Source organism: Eptatretus burgeri, chromosome 1 (genome assembly GCF_056783735.1).
Source record: "Eptatretus burgeri isolate ZD-2024b chromosome 1, Ebu_testis_v1, whole genome shotgun sequence".
In the NCBI taxonomy this organism is placed as follows: Eukaryota; Metazoa; Chordata; class Myxini; order Myxiniformes; family Myxinidae; genus Eptatretus; species Eptatretus burgeri.
Genome location: NC_140961.1, coordinates 47,976,056 through 47,997,723, shown reverse-complemented (window position 1 = coordinate 47,997,723; position 21,668 = coordinate 47,976,056). Strand labels below are relative to the sequence as shown.

At 45.3% G+C, this 21,668-nt stretch overlaps 1 protein-coding gene across 4 annotated transcripts in view; it reads left to right on the top strand.

Moving 5' to 3' along the window:
• The window catches only part of GTF3C4 (general transcription factor IIIC subunit 4), a 41,503-nt gene extending 20,523 nt beyond the window's left edge, over positions 1-20,980 (top strand). For all 4 annotated transcript variants that reach the window (XM_085882926.1, XM_085882935.1, XM_085882945.1 and 1 more), the window contains 9 exons: positions 4,270-4,572; positions 7,654-7,783; positions 12,768-13,108; positions 13,329-13,475; positions 13,685-13,900; positions 15,368-16,627; positions 17,681-17,811; positions 18,509-18,597; positions 18,904-20,980. In XM_085882926.1, the coding sequence (XP_085739052.1) occupies positions 4,354-4,572; positions 7,654-7,783; positions 12,768-13,108; positions 13,329-13,475; positions 13,685-13,900; positions 15,368-16,627; positions 17,681-17,811; positions 18,509-18,597; positions 18,904-18,968 (2,598 nt within the window). In that variant the 5' untranslated portion in view covers positions 4,270-4,353 and the 3' untranslated portion in view covers positions 18,969-20,980. The remainder of the gene's footprint in view (positions 1-4,269; positions 4,573-7,653; positions 7,784-12,767; positions 13,109-13,328; positions 13,476-13,684; positions 13,901-15,367; positions 16,628-17,680; positions 17,812-18,508; positions 18,598-18,903) is intronic.
• The last annotated feature ends 688 nt before the right edge of the window (positions 20,981-21,668 follow it).

Sequence of the window (21,668 nt, the reverse complement as noted above, 5' to 3'; positions counted from 1 at the left end):
TGTCCTGCCTCGAGGCCCAACAAAACCTCAGAATAACCTCCACAGAGTTCAGCAATCTTCCCAAAGTGAGTCCAGTGGCCAACAGAGAGCGAAGGGATGGATGGTGTGAAGCGGTACATTCTTTTTTCTAACTATCCCAGCATTTATTAAACTTAAAACTATCCCCGGAGCTTTTCAAAACGCCTGTCACTTTAAACTATCGGTTCGAGCAACCATGATTTCCATCGCCTGTGTTGGTGTTCCTTATAAATTTGGGCCTCGCCCTCAAATTTTCTCTCGTGCCCTTGCACAATTTCGTGGCTGGGCAGCGTGGCTCAACTGGCAGGGACTTCCGTCTGCCAAACTCTAACTACAGCACCCCCGGGCCCTGAGGCTTTCTCCGAGCCTACCTGCTCCCTATGAACATGTGGGGGGGGGGGTGCCCTTCCTGGCATTGCCTCCCTTCCATGCCCATGTGGCATTTTGGTGCTCCGGGTCCCTTTCCGAGGGTCGCCCGTGCCCACTACACTAACCCGGTCCCTTGGACCCTTGGCCTACTCTGGCCGACTAGTCCGGTGCCCGGGTTGCCCCCGACTCATTACTCACCTTTCAACAGCTACGCTCCTAGCCGGTCAATGGACTCCTGCACCCTTCAAAAATGGTACATGCCTTCTCTCAACACCAACAACAAAACGACCTCCTTTTGGTAAATTTAACTGACCCCGGGGTCCCTTGGGTGGGATTCACTCCTCCCCCCAATCATTCATTCGCACCATGCATTCCACAATCACTCCATTCACACACTCGGGCCCGCCGACCCATACTCATTCATCACACATTTTTCATTTTCCAATTCACACCAACACTCCAACACTGCCATTCTGCTAACTAAATTCCCCTAACTAACTCGTGCTCCCCGTCATCCCTTACACTAATGCACGTTCCTTTTAATTCTACGTAGCTAATCGACGTCCCCACTACACACACATTCCATGTTGGTCCGTGTCTCCAAAAATCTATTTCCAATTCTAACCTAAATTCCCACTAACTTGTTCCATGGGCCTCATGAGGAACTGTTCATGTCCCATGAGACCGGTCTATCTACGCTAAACCCTTCCGACGAACTAATGCTCCTTTGCCCAAGCAGGATGTTTACCACATCCTGGCCGGGGCCGTGTACTTGGAGCGAGGCCCTTTTCTTTTTTCTTTTTTTTTCTTGCACCGCCAGGAAGGCGGTCTACGGCTCACTCGCTCGTCCCTTCCGTCGGGCGATACGTGCAGCCATGACGTCACCCTGCAAATCGTACCGAGCGCTCGCTTTTGGGGCATCCGCCATGCGAGCCGACGTGCGCTGCTCACCCGAAGCTCGCGTCGTGAGGTCAGTGCCGATGACGTCACTCGCACACGGACCCTGCACGTTTTACCGTGTCGTTCCCGTGACTTGCTGCGCGCGTCTCGCGCACGCCTCTTGCGCTGCGCAGCAAGTGGAGCCTTGCACACGCGCTCGCATGGGGACCCGCGTGTTCCAAATTCATCCAACATTCCTTTTAACCCTGCGTGTGCTGGTTTTGTACTGCGCACGAGACGTTCCGGCACCGGCTTCCGATTGCACAAATGTGTGCGCTTGAGCCGTTCACAAAATACGGAACAGACGTCGCACGTAGCGTCCGGTGAAGTCGGCGCAGTCACCCAAACAACTTTGTGCGGCCTCCCAGGCTCACCATTCAAGTCTCCCGTCTGGATCGGTCCAAGTACCAATTCCATGCACGCACTCATGCACGCCATGTTACTCACACCACTCGCACGTTTCAACACACTCGCACCACTCATACACTTTACCACACACTCTGGGACAATCACATCGGGGATTCGTGTTACCACAAGGGGTCCCGGGATCTCTACCCACCCCCCAACTCTGCATGGACCTGTTCGCATCACGCACCCGCTTGACCTCGCACGGCCCGACCGGATTCACCTGGTCGCAATTCACTTCGAGGAGCATACCGTCTCCCTCTGTTCCTGAGGGAGACTATCCTGATGCTCGCACCGGGTCACGAAACATTCCCCATGCTCGACCTCATTGTCCCTTCCTATCTCTACCTGTGTGTGCTCGTCTTTAATTTCATGTAGTTCGTCCCCCTCCTTTGATTTCTGCATCTCCGTCACCTCGTTTATTATTTCCGTTAGTTCCTGGCTTCTCGTCTCTTTTATTTCCTGTGTCTCTGTTAATTTCTCCGTCACCCCCTTGTGTTTATTGGTTTCAGGCGCCACACACACACACACACACACACACACACACACACACACACACACACACACACACACACACACGCAATAAATGGACCTCGTGGGTCTATTTTCGGTAGAGCCGGGTACCTCCCCGCCTCGTGCGGTTTCACCAGACCCGCACTTGTGGAGCTCGGAGTCCGTGGATGGGAACGGGGATCCCAGCTCAAGCGCTCCAATGCCAAACACCACGGTGGGACTCGAACCCACGACCCAGACCAAGCCGCACTCGCCACCAAGACCGCAGACCGTAATCGCCACGATCCTGCAGACTGCAATCGCCACGATCCTGCAGAACGTAATCGGCACGATCCTGCCGAATGCGCCCTTGTCTCCCCAACACTCATCCAGACAACCACTCTACTCCTCTTCACGTGGGAGGGGCCTTTTCTCCTCCCATTCGCCTCCTGATTGGACGAGGGGTTGTCGGATGACTCGTGGTCACCTCCCGATTGGCTGGAGCATGCGTGTCATGCTCCCCCTTCGCTCATTGGCTGGAGGAAACGGTCCATGCCCTTCCTTGGGACGGAGCCTCGATCTGAGGCGTTGAAGGCTCCGCCCACGCCTTCAGCCAACAACACGTGGGCAATGGCGACCAGTCGAGTGCGTGACAGTGGCGTTGTTCTATTGGATGTAGTAGTAGTTGTTGTTGCTGTTGTTGTAAAAGATGTAATAAACCTGACTAAAAAATAATTTGTAGCGCACACATGTAATTCCCATTAGACAAAAGGGGGGATGGATTCTAACTATTAACACATACTAATCGAAATAACTAAATTACGGGGACTCCCGCTGCTTGTGTGTAGATGGCTTCCAAATCCATAACAATATATATATATATATATATATATTTTTTTTTTTATTTCTATCTACATTGCATTCTTACAGTGAAGGGCATGGCCGTGGCTTTTACAGGTGGCCGTTGCTTGGATTTACCTCAGGAATAGAGAAAAAGAGTAGGAATGAAGTTAGAGATATAATCAGACCTAACTCTGAGATTCACACAACGCACTTTGTCCCGTTTGACCCATTGGACAAGAAGGAAGGATATAACTGTACGTATATTAATGAAATAACTGTCTGGGGACCACTGTTTGATGGATGCCATTGCTTTGGACAGATGCGGTTCCCAGAAGCGCAACAAAAAATATATATTATATATACATATACATACATACATATATATATATATATATATATATATATATATATATATATATGTAACCCAACTGCAGGAGGACGTCCGCATACACAGCTGGGCATTACTTTTGGATGGCCTTTGGCTCCCAAGGAGCTCCTCTGCCCTTTGACAGGTTTTGTTTTTAATCCTGCTGGGTGTCCATATCATACACCCTCCTCACCAGGAAACCTAGTGGGGGAGACGGTTTAGTTGCCGACAAGCCGACCATGAAACAGATTAGTACAGGTTTACGTGATACCTGTGGCAAGTCACAGATCAAATCTGGCCTGACCAGACAATAGATGTCCATCAGCAAGCAAAATTTCAGTTTTCTATGTCACCCAGAAGGTACCGATCTTTAATATCAGTCAGTTAGTGGTTTAAAAAAAAAGTATATATATATATATATATATATATATATATATATATATATATATATATATATATATATATATATATATATATATATATATATATATATATGTTGCATCCAAGATAACATCTCAAAACAGACAATACAGACGCTAAATTTTTTCAACCTATTCCCACCTCATGTGCACACCCAATACATTGATGATGCCTCTGTGAGAGTCATTGCATCTTCTATCCACAGGAGAAGCTTCTCAAAAATCTCATATACAGATTTGGCAGTCACTAAAGCTCATATTATTATGATATAATTTGAAGGGATTTATGCTAAACATTTTGCTTTAATATAAAAAAGTGAAATGAGAGATAAAATTGGTGAGAATATATAACATTATGTGGAAATATGTTTGATGGAACAAATGATTACCTGACTCTTCTCTATTTCACCTTTTTAGACATCCTTGTAGTCCCTCAGAAACGTCCATCAGGAATCTGTTCCACGGCATTCGGTCAGCATTGGAGAACAAGAACTGGACACTATGACTGACCTCTGGGAATCTCCCACCCCTCTTGAACCATGGGGCCCAACTCTATCGCTGCGCGGAGATCCGATCGGGTCCTCATCGCTAGCTTGGTCACGAGATCACCGTTTGGTTGCCTGTGTGGGCAACTGTGCGCAGATTGTCAACATCGGTATCAGACAGCAGGTGGACAAGCAAGTGCCCCTTCGTTTTTCAGTTACAAGGTCTTTCATAAAGGTAAGGATTACCACTCTGTTGGCAAATGTTGATTTGTCAGTGCATTTCATTTTTATATGTAAACAAGTTTGTTTCAGGTACTGCAACAATTGTTGATTTTGTTTGATAAACCTATTACAGTGCCTACAGAAAGTCTACACCTCCTTTCAAATTTTTCACCTTTTGTTACCTTTCAGCCTGGAATTAAATTGCATTAAATCAGACTTTTTCCACCTTTATTTACACATTTCAACCCACAACTTCCAAGTGGAAAAACAAATTCTACAAATTTCAGAAAATTAATTAATACAAAACCAGAATATCTTGGTTGTATAAGTGTCCACCTGCCTGAGTTAATACTTTGACAGTGCCTTGGACAGCAATTACAGCTGTGAGTATGTTGGGAATGGTCTCTACCAACTTTGTACACCTTGATTGGGCAATATTTGCCAATTCTTCTGTACAAAACTGTTCGAGCTCAGTCAAGTTGTGTGGGGAGCAATGATGCACAGCAATCTTCAAAACATGCCACAGATTTTCCAATGGATTTAGGTCGAGGCTCTGACTGGACCACTGAAGGACATTTATCTTTTTGTTCCTTCACCACTCCACTGTAGCTTTGGTTGTGTGTTTCGGGTCGTTGTTGTACTGGAACGTGAACCCCCCTCCCATTTTCAGATTTCTTGCAGAGGGCAGCAGGTTTTCCTCGAGGATTTTTTTCTGTATTTTGCGCCATCCATTTTCCCTTCTGTCCTGACAAGTGCCCCCGTCACTGCTTATGAGAAAACATAACATGATGCTGTCACCACCATGCTTCACAGTGAGGATGGTGTTCTTTGGGTGATGTGTTGTGTTGGTTTAGTGCTCAACGTAATGTTTTGCATTCGGCCAAAAAGCTACATCTTGGTTTTGTCAGACCACAAAACTTTTTTCTACATGGCTTCAGAATCTCCGGAGTGTTTTTTTGCATACCGTATTTTCCGGTCTATAAACCACACTTTTTTATCGACACAAAAGGTAAAAGTTGGGGTGCGGTTAATACATGGGTATAGAAAATAATGAATCATAAAAATGATCAATACTGAATTTCAATTATATTCCAAATGAACACTGTTTTTTTTTTTTAGCAGTTGGAACTGCTGTTAAGCTAAATTCCACCATTTAATCTTTGAAAATCGGTTCAGGTCAAGAATTTGTACAGCATTTTATTAACCGTGTGCGGAAATTAACTAAAGTCGCACTCGGAGACGCCCAGAGACACCCAAAGTTATGGTGCGTGGCGTATATAGAGCCTCGTGGCTCTGAAACCACCATGAAACACAAAAGAAGAATTATTCACAATAGCTCGAGTCTAATAACGGAGTACCCACCTCAAATAAGCTTCCGCGTAAACTTACGTGCATCTGACAACAGGCTGGGGGCGGTCACGTGACCCTCAAGAAGGGCTGCTTTGTGCTCCGTGAGTGCCTAAGCTTATGTCATCAGATTACGTCACGTATCATCCATTCTATCTATCAAGATGTCAAGGTGCCCATTCACCAGTGTTCAAACTCTTCATCTGCTGGTCTGCAGAAGAGTTTGGGAACCGAAGCTGGGAAGCGATTCACAATTCGCTGGAGAACAAGCAAGGCAATGATAGAGAAAATGCCAAGGAAGAAGAAGGTGCTGAGGGGAAAGTCAGCGAAGTGGCTGCAGCTCGAAGAGTGTCTCATCGCTTGGGTCCTGGAGAAGACAGCAGAGGTTTATGCCATCTCAACACTTGCTCTCAGGCTGAAGATGAGGAGCTTAGCTGAGGAGGATGACATTGGGGACTTCACTGCCAGTCCGTCATGTAATGGGCCTACAGATTCATTGCACGCTATCAACTGTCGGTTCAACGCCACGCACACATCTCCCAACATCTACCCGATGATGTGACTGATAAAGACGACGCACTTCCCGTCCTACATCATCAAGCTCCACTGAGAGCATGAATATCCCCTCAGCAGGATCCGAAATGCTGACCAGACCCCCTTTACTTCCGACATACCGAGAAGGACTACCATCACCAGTGAAGTGGGAGCGCAATGTGACGATCAACATGACTGGTCACGAGAAACACCGATTCAATGTCGTGCTCACCTGCACTGCAGACAGTGGCAAGCTTCCCCCACATGTCATGTTCAAGAGGAAGACACTGCCCAAAGACAAGTTTCCAGCTCGCGTCATTGTTCATGCACAGCAGAAGGGGTAGATAGACGAGGGACTGGTCCAGAACTGGGTGTGCATGGTCTGGAGTTGTAGGCCAGATGGCAGTCTCTCCTGATGACAGAGCAAACTGGAACTGGATGCATTCAGTTGTCAGATGGTCGACAACACCAAAGCTCTGCTCCGTCGGACCAACACCGATCTAGTCATCATCCCAGGCGGGATGGCATCGCTTCTGCAGCCCCTCAATGTGTCCATCAACAAACCGTTCAAGGACAGGCTATCTCACTGCTGGTCCGACTGGATAATGAGTGGGGAGAAGACCTACACCAAGAGCAGGATGAGAAAGGTCGCGCTTCCGATGATCTGCAGTGGGATCATCAAGGTGTGGGAGGAGATACCATCAGACATCATCAAGCGAGCATTACTGAAATGCTGCATCTCCAACAACATGGATGGGATAGAGGACGACGTCATTTGGGAGGAGGAGGCTGCAAATGACGGTGACAGCGACGGGAACTTGCTCTATCCTGATTCGGACAAGGAATTATGTGGTGCCATCTTCAACAAGGAAAGCGTTGATGAGGATTTCCTGGGGTTTAGCTGAAAAGCTTCATCTAACCCAAATGGCCCTTTTCGGGGCCACAAATCCGCAAGAAATATGTATGATTTTCTCCTCCCATCCCCCAACCACCTCCGTTGCTTTGCTTTTTCCATAAGTCTCTTATTTTTGTATAACAAAGTATTAATAAACAACTGAACAAAGTTATTTCAATTGGTGGAAGTAAAAGGACCTTGTGACTCCACTGATAGAATGTTGCATGTTTGGTGGAATAATGTCCACTGCATTTCCACAAATACCACAATCATGTCCTTGTCCCCTTAAAGCATCTCCATGCCATTCACCTACCTCAGGATGAGACTCCAAAGCTGGAGAAGCAGAGCCAGAAGGCCCGGAATGCTTTGGCCCGTGTAGTGAGGCCATTGTCTGCACGTCTCGAGTTTACCCTCAACTGGGGATTCCAGTCTCAGCCCACCGCACATGGTATGGCCAGCTTGGGTCACTCACCTTGCTATGAGCCGGCACCACTGTTGGTTTGTCCAGTCTAAAGAATACAAATCATATCCTTGAATGTTTTGCACGATGTGGTTTTTATCATCAGATTGTTTGAGAGAGCTGTCGATAAACATAGCATTCGGAAAACAAGAAAAAGAGCAATTAGAGATTGCAGACCCTCGCCAGGACTGCTTTTGTGTGGTGTATTTTGTGTGGCATTTGTGTACTGCTGGTTACATAATAAATAAGAGACATAATTAGAACTGTCACTTTGGAACTGCTGACAGTGATGGCCGGGTACCAAGATGTCCCGCTTTGATGCAACCCCGCTTTGATCGGACACCTGACCCTGACCCATGATGTTTAAAAAATATATTATTCAATTGAATTTAGAATGGGATTAAAATAAATTCAAATCAAATAGAAGACCAAATAGGTACAGTCCTGTATTATATTGGAGTAATCAGAAGGAACCCGAACAAGCAAAAAGCAAAGATGAAATCATCAGAAGGAACCTGGACACGATTCGCATTTCAGCTGCGACTCCGCTACCCTCAAACCTGATCATGGTACAGCCAAGTGAGCCTTATTTTTTTAAAAAGAACCCATATTTAAAAATTAAATAATTCTGGCTGCCAGACCATGCATCCGATCAAGTTGAAATTAAAACATGTATTCCCATCACTACAAGATCATAAATGTGAAGTTTCACATCGATTGATTAAGCGGTTCCAGAGAAAACATTATTTCATATTTTCTTCAATCCAGTATGGCTGCCAAACCATCTGACCTATCAATTATTCCTCTACAAACCTGTACACCCATAGCTTGTGGAACATTTGTGTGAAGTTTCCCCTTGATTTGGCAAGCCATTCTGGAGAAGAAGATTTTTTTTATAGGTTTTTGGGTATATCCAACATGGCTGCCAAACCATGTGACCTGTGATGTCATATGTGTGAACCTTTTGTTCCTCGTAGATAGGCAGTCATACTTGTAAAGCTTTGCCTCGATCTGTTCAGCCACTTCAGAGAAGAAGATCTTTGAAGTTTTCTTTTAAAAACAATCTTCTTCTTCTTTCGGCTGCTCCCGTTCGGGGTCGCCACAGCGGATCATCCGTTATGATCCGCATAATGATTTGGCATAGGTTTTACTCCAGATGCCCTTCCTGACGCAACCCTGGTCGCCTCTTACGACACAGGGATATGGTACACCTATTCTAACCGGGGCATACACCTGGGCCCAGTACACAGCCGACCTCAGAAGGATGACAGGCTGAGTCAACCTCCTGGTGTGTATTAATTCAAGCGGCCAACGAGGCTTTTAAGGACCTTTTGGATCCCAAGCCGCTACCCTAACCACTACGCCAACACCAAGCTTTTCTTTTAAAAACAATATGGCTGGTGAATCGTGTGACCGATGACGACATCAATTTTTTTTTCTCTGTGAACTATTTTATCTCGAGATGACCCTCAAAATTTTCCATACTGATCAGATGTGGCGTTCTACATATGCAATTATGTCATAGCAAAGGCACTTATGATACGATATCATAAAAATCACACTGTTTCTCCATGAGGAGTACTTGCTATGTGCCAAGTTTCAATTTTTTCCTTAGTGTGCTTTTAGAGAAACAGAGGATCCAACATGGCTGCCCCACCACGTGACCTATGACGTCATAATCTGATTAGAACATTCTCCATGAGTAGTCGCACATATGGTGAAAATTTCGTCTCAATACGACGAGCGGTTGCGGAGAAAAACACGAAAGTTCTTTGCGGACAAACAAACAAACGGATCCAATTGCAATGCCCTCTTCTTCGGCGAGGGTAACGAGAGAAGCTTAATTTAACCTTGCACGATTTTCTTTGGGTGTTGGTACATGGCCTGACACACAAGTGCATTTACAGTTACGAAGCAAGTCGTAGCATGAGCTTTGTGTGAAGGGTGTTATCATAACCCATTGTGTTCAAAGTAACCGACTTGGTTATACACACGTCAAAAACACTCATGGAGACAGAGCCAAAGATGTTTCACGTGTGGTCCCTCTCCCACAGTGATGTAGCATTTGTACTTTTTTGTCACGTGTAATGAGACGTGGCATCAGATAGGTTTTTGCCACAAATTACTCCAGAAGATGGCCACGTGTTTGGCATCGTTTGCAGCCTCATTGAACTCCTTCCCTAAATACCTTTCCTCGTCCTTTTGTCACACTTGTCGTTTTCACCCTCATTCCCATCCCCTCCCTTGCTGTCTTCTTTCTTATCCAAAAGGAACAACAAACAATTTGTCACTCATCCTCACTCATTTCTAGCTCCTTCACAGCTTATTACTTCAGACATTCACTCCCAAAACCCATTATTTTCTACAACCTTCAGGTTGCTTCCAATCATCAGCAAGGTCATGGAATCCATCATCGCTGTTGACATAAAATCCTTCTTTATTCTCTAACGACCTCTTCTCAGATCACCAATTCGGATTCAGACCTGGTCACTCCACCTTGGACATGCTACTCCTACTCTCCCAACAATGGATGGAGGCTCTCAATGTCAGACATGAGATCAGGGCTGTCTCTCTGGACATGTGTTGTGCTTTTGATAGTCTGGCGTCCTGGCTTACTCTCCAAACTCGCTGCCTATAGCATCCAAGGCCAACTCCACACATGGATTACTGACTTCCTCGACTCCCAGAGCCAACGTGTGGCTCTCAACGGAATCCTTTCATCTTCTCTTCCTGTCAAGGCTGCAGTGTCATAGGCCCAGTCCGATTCCTAATCTTCATAAGTGATCTCTCTGACTCCAGACAATCCTCTTTATCTCTCTCTTGATGACTCCACCCATTGCCTTGACATCTGTCATCCTTCAGATAGGAAGGCTGCAGCCTCTTCCCTCTCTTATGACCTTGATAAAATCACAAGCTAGTCAAGCACTTGGAATAGGGCTTTCCATCCTGACAAATCTCACACTCTCTCTCTCCCTCTCTCTTTCTCTCTGAAAGGACCGTCTGGCAAACCCTTCTGTCTACTTTCTTCACAATCTTGAATAAGTTTAGTAAACTCTTGGGTCTCACTATCAGCCATGATCTTTATTGGGCAATCCACATTTCAAAGGCCTTCATCCACAGCCTGATGGAATACTGCTGTCCCCTCGGGGCTGATGTCCCTGCCTCACACCTTGCTCAGCTTAATGTCCTGGAAACCAAGACCTTAAAGATAATTGGAATCTCTCGTGATGAAGTCGCGTCGATGGGTCTATCACTTTGCCATCTCAGACAGATATGGGGTCTCTCTGTCTTCTACCGCCTCCTTTCTCGTCTTGCACTATCTGCATCTTCTGTTCCTTGTCGTCGTCCCATCCCCCCTCATCCTCTCACCCCTGTTACGTTGAATTGTTTCATGAAAAAGTTGCTAACAATCTTCAATGCTTTTGGTTTACTGGTCACCTCTTTGGGCTGGTGCCCCTACCTCACACTTGAGCTGGTACCCCTGCCTCACTCCTTTCAGGTCTTGATGCCATAGGTTTTATACCCCTGGGAATCTCCCCTGATTAACCTGAATCTCTCTGCCTGTTGTTCCCTCATCACAGACGAGTTTGTGGCCTCTGTCTTCAACGACCTCCTTTTTGGTCTTGCACCCTCTGCCCTTTCTGTGCTCCGTCGCCATTCTCCCCCTAGATTTCTCCAGGGTGCACACATTCTCTCAGGAATCCACTTCTGGTGAAATTCTCAAGATTTGGTGAAACTTCACCTCTCGTCATCCCACATCCATACTCATGATCTTTCTACAATGATCATTCTACAATGATCAAGGCAATCACCACACTCATGGTGTGGTTAGGATTAATTACTTTATCTGTACGGTAGTTTTAGAGTGCATACCACTTTACATGGGAATTGGATTTTACTGTAAGATGATACAGGAACTCAAAATGACCAGAAATACATTGTAGAAATAGGAGGTTTAATATATAATGGGGATGGGGCACAATGATAGAACAAGAATAAAAATGTCACAGTGAAACTCGATCGGCGCATTTAACTGAGATGGTAATGGTTTCAGCAGGTATTCTTCGTCTATTCTTACTTTGGCAGACTTAGGCAGGAACACAGAACAAACAGGAGAGTTAACAGACCTGTGTGGTGTTGGTGTGTACACGATTTCCTGTGGTGAAGTATCGGGAGGGGCTACACAGGCTGGTCTCACAGGTTGGCAGAGACGCCAAAAGATGCTTTGTGGCAGGATCACCCTTCAGACCCAACTCGCTTTGCAGACCCTCCTCCATCAGTTTGGCATGTCTCGCCTGGCATCCCTCTCTGGTGTCTCCATAGTCTCCTTAGTGCGTGAGCATTGCTGCCTTTTTCTTTTTTATAGCCAGGCTCCCGACCCCTGCAGAGCGATCTCTCCCCCTGACCCGCGAGCGTCACACACGCGCTGTCTCTGCGCTGGCTCAGCGCTGAAGTAGCACATATGTACCCACCATTTCACCAGAGGGTATGCTTGGGTTTTCAGCTCGCTCACATGGGCGCACCATGTTGAAGTGTGGTAGTATGTTGTGGAAGGACAATAGGGGTAATTTGAGAGTTTAAACAGAGCGTAAAGATGGAGAAGACAGTTACACAGGAGTTGCCTTCTAATTCTGGGCGTTGCTAATTTGGTTACAACCACTTACACTGACATTCATTACGAGAAAACTGATGAATAATTCACCAAAGTCATTTTTCATAACAATATATAAGTATATGCAGAAATTGCAATATTTTCATGAAATATATATTTTGCAATATAGCAATATCTATTTCATGAATATATATATATATATATATATATATATATATATATATATATATATATATATATATATATATATATATATATATATATATATTGCTATGGCTAACCTTCCAGTTGCCATTCATTGCAGTCAATTCTCCAAAATGTTGTTTTTTGTTCACCTCTATCAACACCCACAAACGGCAGGGTTCGCCCAGGCCTGTTGGTCTCCTCCTACACTGGGACCCTCTGGAAGTTGCCTGCTTGCCCTGCTCGCATTGGATGGGAGCTTGACTTTGCGCTCATCGACCTCACCTCTTAGCTGGACCACCATTGCAGATCTCAGCTCTGATTTGTCACGTGAGGGGGCTAATAACACACCTGGCAAATCGTATGACAAGCCTGGCCCTGATGGGGGTGGCAGCAACAACGATGGCGAATGTGACAAGACAAGTGATTGTGCTAATCTGTGGGATCGATGGCCGGGAGGAGAGCCCCCTTCACCACCTCCAAAGGGTATCTTGCTTGACACTGTGGAGAAAATTAAGGTAACCTGGCTGGTTGTGTTGAGTTTTTTTTGAACATACTAATGGAGCAATGCATTTTTGGCTGGTTGAGATGTTTTTACTTGGTACCACAACGATGGTTGTGGCATGAACGCGTGGTCCTTGCCAATAACACGGAGATCAGAAATGTATATCCAAGTTTATCGTTGGTGATCTGTATTGCCGAGACCATTTCCCAAGTCTTTGTCTCATGCATGTTCAGCAACGTCGTGCTGCTCTTACAGTGGTGCATCTAGCGTGGTCACCGCCATTCCCAGTGCAGTGCCCCCGTGCAGGCGGTTCTACCCACACAGTCCCTGTCTCGCTCCTCTCTGCACTAACAGCTGTCGGAGATGTCTTCATCTGGAAGGTGATGGATGTTGCTTTGATTCTGGTTGTGTGTATTCTGTATGCTGACAATTGCGCTAAGTTTTGCCCATCATCTACTCTTGCTTGCAAATGCTCTCTGGCCAATGCTCACTCTTGCCCTTCATTGTTCCTAGCTTGAAATGTTAAAATTTACCTCAAAGTTTTCAAAACTTCCTCTCATTCTTACAAATATGACTCTGCCATGCACAGGTGTTGGCACCAGGTGTGGTATCTTTTTGCTCAAAACTGATGCTGAATGCTTCACCTAGTGACCCTGGAGCTCCGCCTGGCGTTTCTGACTGTCCATCCAATGGTCGTCTTGCTTGGTGGCTTCAGGAGATAGATGAACATCATTTGGTTGGACTGGTTGTTGGTGACTGCAAAGGCCGAGTAAAAATTGTTCCCATTAATCTACCAGCCATAAAGGTAAGAAAAACCCGGGGAGGACGGTGGTTGGGGGGTTGGGGTGGAAATGGGTTGGATAAACCATAATGATTGCTAATAAATGACACATTTAATCCCTCCGATTTACCGTACGCCGTAGAAAATAGGACGCCATTATGTAACTAGTATGACACATGGTAGAGCACATACTTCCGCCAGGCTGAACAGTTTACGTTTTGTATCCCACTGATGGGCCGGATCTGGATCCGGACCTGAAACAAAATCTAATCGACTTGTTCGTGTCACCTACCAACTCACCCACCGAGTTTTGTCATAACTCGTCCACAAATTTTTGAGATATCATGCTATACTTCGTTTTGGTCCCATCTCTCAATGGTGTGCAACATCACTTCAAAAAAAAAAAAAAATTTTTCTCGTATCTGGATCTGGATTCGGATCTTCACCCAAATCGAATAAATTCTTCCTTGTCACGCACCCAACCTGGCCACCAAGCACCAAGTTTTGTCCAAATCTGTCCACAACTTTTTGAGATGTCCTGCTCACAAACAGACAGGGGTGAAAACATAACCTCCATCCACCTTCGGTGGCGGAGGTAATAACTGTAATGTCGTGGCAGAGGTGCGAGCAGGCAGACACGAGCCGGAGGATAGCACAACTCCGCTTTATTACGAACTCGATGCGCTCTACAGGCACACGACCTACAGGACACTGCTAATGACCGCACATGCTGCTACTGACGCTACTGGTGCTACAAGTCCCTAGTGGGCGAGTCGTGCCATATGAAGCCACAACCACGTGACCACCACCAACCGTGACTCGGGCTCCGCCCATACACGACAATAACGTAAGAAAACAGTATGGAATAAGAGAAAACCTGCCACAAATTACAGTGAAAGTTTACCGACTAAAAAAAACAATTGGCTCCAGACATCCCACTTTTAAGATCGTCTTGTACTCGAGTGTGTGCTGTTTAAAATTTTTACAAAATACAGAAGGTTTCAGTATTACAACTCACCTGGACAGGCTGAACGATTTATTCCATTCAGACCTCAGTACGAGTGATCTCCTGTTGGTTTTTGTTGGAAGGAATGCTCAGCCCAGTCATTCCGTTCCGTGAAAGAAAATCCCAAAATGTAATTTTCACAAAAGATTATGGAGGCAGCTTGTTCGGGTGCTCTTCGTAACTTGCTTGAGACGGGGTTCATAAATTATTGCAACTGGGGGATTCACACAATTCCGTTTTGGGAATGTCCTCCATGTGGGAAATTCCACAACTTTTGGTTGGGGTTATAATGAAGATTTCTTGGATACCCCATCCCTGATGAAAGATTCCTTGTGACTGCAACATAAATAATGAACTGCCTGTTTTGTGCAGAGTTACGAACCTAAGTTCTGCATCGCATGTTGTTCTTATTTTCTTGTTGACGATTTAAATTTTTCGTTACTGTTTTGTAATTGTTGGTCTCTCTGTGCCTCGTTTCCCCTCAGGGTGCATTGACCCTAAAGAAGGCAGTCGTTCTTTGGGATAATGCCGATGGACTATCTGTTTCATGCTTGCGAACTGCGAGCCTTCCCTCCACAACCGACTCCGTGCCTACGGGTGGTTGCAGTGTCGTGTTTGCCGCTCGGGGCCCACACCTACTGGCTGCAGTTTTACGTGGCAGTCTCAAAAAAGATGGTGGCCGGGGTGAACTCTCGCTCTCTGTGTTCCACGTTCCTGGTCTGCACCCACGGCCGATCACCTCCTTCACTGTCACGCCTACTCCACAAGGCCCAGTCATATACACATGTGCCGACGGACATGACAAGCTGGCTGTAGTTCAGCCAAGACTCGGTGCTGTCTCAACTGATGCAGCCCTGAACTTTCAGTACTTGTCGATAGCTCTGCCCGGTTTGTCGGGCACAACTCGTATACGAGGCCTAGCCGCTTCACCTGGGGGTGCATTTCTTGCCGTACTTGTACAGCAACGAAATACGTTGAATCTTGTGACGGAGAAGAGCCATGATAATGGCACTCATTTGCTGTTTGTGCAACATATTCATGCTCAGCAAGCTTTGAAAGCAATTCTTCATCCACCACCACCCATCATGCCTCACTCCCTTATGCCTGGTCCAAAACTGCCTTCTCCACCATGTGGACCCTTCAGCTGTCTGGATCTGCTGGAAGCAGTAAGACCCTGGATCTATTCTCTAGGACCTCTTCCTCCAGCGTTGAGGCCTGGTACAGGAGGTGAGCCTGACCTGATCGAAAACAATGACACCCATTTGTTGCAGTTGAAGCTTGCAATTTCACAGATGTTAGAGCACGAAGGGTGTGCAGTGGCTGTAAAAAATCAGCCTCCTGGTGATACCAAAAACATGGCTAGGTCTATACCTGGTACTATGGAAATGGAAAGTCCTGATGAAGTCACAGAAAGCGATTTTGGATCTAATGAAGCGAGTGGTGGAGGGAAGACCAAGGGCGTGACTGGAGAAGATGTGGAGGTGTTGAGGTTGCAGTTGGCTTTCATTCAGGCTCGATATCTTGTGCAGCAGCTTGTTATCCAAGGGAGGAATCATCTGGGAGATCTACCTATATGCACCATAACTGATAACGTTGTATCTCCAAACACTGCACTCCAAAGTGGCTCATCTGTGGACATTTTGAGTTCTGGCTCCAGCGGCCTCTTGAGCTATGCCACGACAGGCATCCCGGTGGCATCTCTTTACCATTATATGCAACGCGTGGCCACCGATCACAGCACCCAGGTATCACCAGCCCCTTGTCATACCGTCGGATCATTGCATTGTGTTGTATTGTATAATACGACGTTACATAATCCATTAGTGCAAATGAAAAGCCACGTAATGCACAGTGTTTATTTCATTTAATGTGCAACACATGGCTGCTGATTTGCATAATTTCTGGGGGCACAGCTGTGCCATTGATGCAGTGATTATTTTAGGTTAGGGCAGGAATTTGTAATTTGTTCATGGTGCCGGCGATTGCTCGACTTCTCTTCGCAAAGAACACCGTGGGACATTTAACGTCCACCAACTAATGCTGGCAGACGGGACGTGAAACGCAGGGATGGGAGTTTCATAGCTCGGTTGGGATTCAAAGCCAGACGAGGCCGCTTCGAGGTGGGTCACACACCTCTCGGCCATCCTGCCAGACAAGTTTTAAAAGACTTTGTGGGATATTAACTCGCAGCATTTTGCATACGTTTTTGTTTTCAAGATGGAGAATCACTTGAATTGTTTTTGCAAATTATGAATTTTCATTTTATTTTATCCAATACTGCTCTGTGTTTTGTGAATCTCGTTTGTTTGTTCATACAATGTGAATACCCTCATTTCCCCTTTCTCTATAAAATATATGAATCAAAATATATGATACAACGTTCTTTGTATATTGAAACATCGAGACATTGGCATGTCTTGAATGATTGTGAGTACTGTATACTGCTAGGATGACTTTTAGAACGTCCCTTTGGAGTCGAATGTGAACCCACAAGCTAAGCTTTGGTTCTGATTGTTCGTTTCTAACCTTCTCTGCCGTACATTACACAGCCAGATTTGGGGATGAGTTATCTCGCTGTACCCGAGAATCCCAGATCTTTCATTTCCTCTACAATGATATCTTTGATGGGTAGGAAAGATCTCGGAAAATATTTTAAAAGAAAGTGAATGAAATACCTTGGGGTCCATATAGACCCCATCCACATTCATGGAGAGGGTGAATATTTTTGGTATGGGAGTGGTATTGGTACATTTTCTACGATATTTATTCTATTTCCTGTTCTTCATCTGTCTGTTTAGAAACTGATGGAAACTTTTAGGGAACGGATGGAGAGCGCGCTGGTTGAGGAGCACTGTGTAGCATGTGGCCAAGAGTTGCCCTTTTCGCTGCATAATTTTACCACGTGCTCTGGAGGACACACCTGGCCCAGGTAACCCATCAAACACCTCTCTGGAAGAACACCCCATTCATGTATGGGATGACGTGTTTCGATGACAGGGGTTGATCATTTTGATCAGGTAGCTTGCTGTTTTGACGTTGTATAAAAATAATGTCACCACATTAAGTGGATGTCATAAGAAGAAGATGAAGATGCGACCACATCCATATTGATCGTTCAGCTGACTCACCTCAATAAGAACTTGCTTACGATGCAAAGCAGTCACAATGTGTACCCATCACATTGTGGAACCCATCACATTTATGGACATCCCTAATCAGATGGTAGTTCATTCAGGTACAGCCATCGTATGCCACTGTCACGTTCTATGATTCCCCTACTCGCATGGTACTTCCAATGACTTGTCATGATTCCACCATCATCAAGCCTCTGTGCTGAACCCAGGGATGAGGATCAAATGAAAGCAGAGGAGGTGAACCTGGTTGGGAAGAGGTGCTGGCAGCTGCACTCTAAAATTCACAGCTCATGTGTTATTCAAAATACACCGTCTGATTACCACCACCGCTTTAGTACTAATACGATACAATTACATGAATTTGGACTGAATAATCCTCCTTTTAATCTTTCTTCTCCATGTCTTTTTCATTCTCCTCTGTTTTTTTTTTTTTGTCCTCCTCTACCTCAATGAAAATGACGTAATCCAGATGCGATGATGTTATTGCCTCAGATGCTGCCTGACCTTCCGAGCCTGTCAAGGTGCCGTGTTCCGGTGCTGCATGCACAAGGATTCCATCGCCTCTGTTCCTACACACACAGGTTGCTTTTAAAGAAATACTTTCTGTTTGGTTTCACCTGCCACAGTTTGTCCGGCTACGGATCCCCGTATTTACAGATTTGTACTTGTCCTCCCAATCCCGGCTTGCTCTTCTTGATCTCTCTTCATCAGTGATTGTTTTATTCAAGACATTATCGTGTGTTGCCTTAAAGTATCCTAAAAACCTTTCCTTTGCCTCTGCATGTGTCCAAACACTCTGTTCATGTTATTTTTTTAATCTCTCTCCCACCTCCTCCCCACCCACCACCCCCTCCAACGTGGTCTCCTTTCCCTGTTGTTCCACACAGACCCCGAATGGCTCCAAGACATTCTATCTCATCGATGCATTTACTGCAACTCTCCCTTGCTGTAACTGTAATCGGCGATGAAAGAAGCAAGTTGAACGGACCGATGTTTGAACATTTTATTTTATGCACTTTGGGTTTAACTTTGGGGATTAAGGGGTTTAAGCCCCTGTTTGTGTTAAAGTTGGGAAGAGGAACGTGGTTTCATTTGTCTTCATTCGAGCTTTTTTTCTTTATTCACCCCACATTAATGAGTTCATTTGAGATACAATAACAGTAAAATGCAGGGCATTATGCCGTTAGCGCTCGTAACATCATTTAAAGAACAAGACATATACTTTGGGTAAAAAGAGACAACCAATTAGTCCGAATGCAGATGACATCACGACGACGAGCTCGGCAGCAGTTTGAAGCTTGCCCCGTGTGCTGTTATAAGCAGGCAGGAAGGTGAGGTGAACGAGCAAGCAAACTAACATACTAAAGTTCATAAACTTCAGATCATTGGAAGCCATATTTGACTTGTGAGCTTTCCAGGATAGGATTAATCCCAGAATGTCCAGTAAGCCCAGGATGGACCACGCACTACTTGCCCAAACCGACGATGACCCAGCACACTCGACGATGATCGTGTAGGGCCGCACGTGCGTGTTACGGACGAGGATCTGTGGTCCGGCCACTGTCCAAGTCACACAGAGGGTCACCTGCACGATCGTGCATGCCGCCAAAAGGATGTGGGAATTTTGCAGGCACCAAGTTCGTGTTAGGACTCCTTTATTTTCTGGAAAAAAAAAACCAGTCAGGCACATTCAGGTTAAAACATTTTTAATTGCGACGGCAAATATATCCATCCCTAAATGTATTTTGGTGATTACCTTAACTTACCACCTGACCGACTCAACACCTTCACATACTCTTTATTTATTTATTTTTCGAAAAAGAAATAAAGTTTCAAAGGTAGAGGGGGGCATCTATTTCTTATGTTCACTTGGAGGGAAGGGGTTAAAATGAGAAAATAAATTGAATAAAGATGTTATGAGAGATAAAGGAGAGGGAAGATGTGATGGGAAAAGGAGGGAAGGTGGCGGGGATAAAAATTCTACCATATTTGTATACGCAATAGAAAGATGGCCACTGAAGACATTCAGACATAAAAAGGAAGTTGTACATGCATTTGATAATGCACAAGGACATTAGGAGACATCGTTGCACTTTTATATGAATCACGGGTACTTTCGGAGCCTGCAAGAACTCGACGCAGTACGTGTGGATTTTAACCTTGGATCGCCGTATCAAGAGCCATGGCTTTCGAGTGCAATGCCAAATAGGTTGATCCACTTCTTTACTTACTTTGCTTTTGTTGGGGAAAAGAACGAACATTATCATGACAAACCACAATGTAATGAAGGACTTGTCGATGGAATCCCATAAACAACTCGACTCTGCAAAGGTCTTTGGGAGAACCTGGAATTTCTTGTTGCAGAAACCTTCCATTGCATATGCATATGTTGCAGAAACCTTCCAGTGCATATGAGACGAGACTTCTTGTTATTTCGCTTGATCACTTTTTTTTTGTATTCATAAACTTCTTTCAAGGTGAAAACATGTTGGGCTTGACAATGCATAAAATTGTAGAAAATCCTCATGAGAAAAAGATGAAAAATTGTTTGGCCAACCAGTCACAAAAGCTTTGTGTTTGACCTTTTAAAGGTCATCTTCCGATGTTCAACCTCATTGAACCTTTGACCTCAACCACTCCTTTTGATCTGGATTTATGTCATGCAGTAACCAAAGTGATGTTCTGTTGATGGCCTCACTGGATCATTATGGTTTGTTCTGGCTCATTTTATTTTTCAAAACTTGCTCCCAACCCACAGCAGAGGTAGTGCATGTGACATCATTGCTTTGCGGCAGCCCTGTTGTGTGAGTAAGTAGCCCAGCATAGGCCAAGGACAAACCTGTTATCAGGAAAATGGTAACTTCAAGCACTGTTATTGGGTGTTCCACCCAGCCACAAATGAATATTGGTGTTTTGTTTTGTCTGTTGGCTATTGTGGTCAAAATAAAGCAAAACTGCAAGCAGTGTGGATAGACACCAAGAATAACTACCTCACTTATGGAAGGCAAGCCTGAGACCTTTGAACTACCTGTACACAAGAGTGTGTTTTCCACGTTTTGTTCAGATGTTTTAAAATACCAGAAAATAGTCTGCCGTTGTGGACGGATTAGTTCCCCCACTTTTCTCATTTACGACTCGTCATACCAGCTTATTGTACACAAAGTCAAGGTCCGTGAAGAGCTAGAACGCAGAACAGATCAGGACGCAACAGAACAAAAGGAACAGAAAAAATATAGGGGGTGAACACCAAAGGCAAGGCCAGGGGACAAACTGGATAGAGATGGACAAACAAGGGATGTGAGTAAGAATGAGGGGTAGTGGAGGATGCAGGAGGTGGACAAGATGCAAACATAAACAAATTCTCAAGAAGGAAAAACTGGGGGAAAAAAATTTTGGAAGGGGGAGGTGTGGGGGAGAGGCGGAGATGGTTTAACGGAGGTAGAAAATATCACTTTTGAATTGGGATGATATGAGATGGTGGTGAACAGCTGTTTTAAAGACCTGGAGGGAAGAATGAGATTGAAGAGTGAGGAAGTCGGTTTTACAGTTGGGGGGGGGGTGGAATGAATAAGTGGAGGTGAGCAGTGATTCTACATTTTGGGAGTTTCACCAGATTGGGGTTGCAGGTGGACTGCATGTGCCCTGCAGAAAT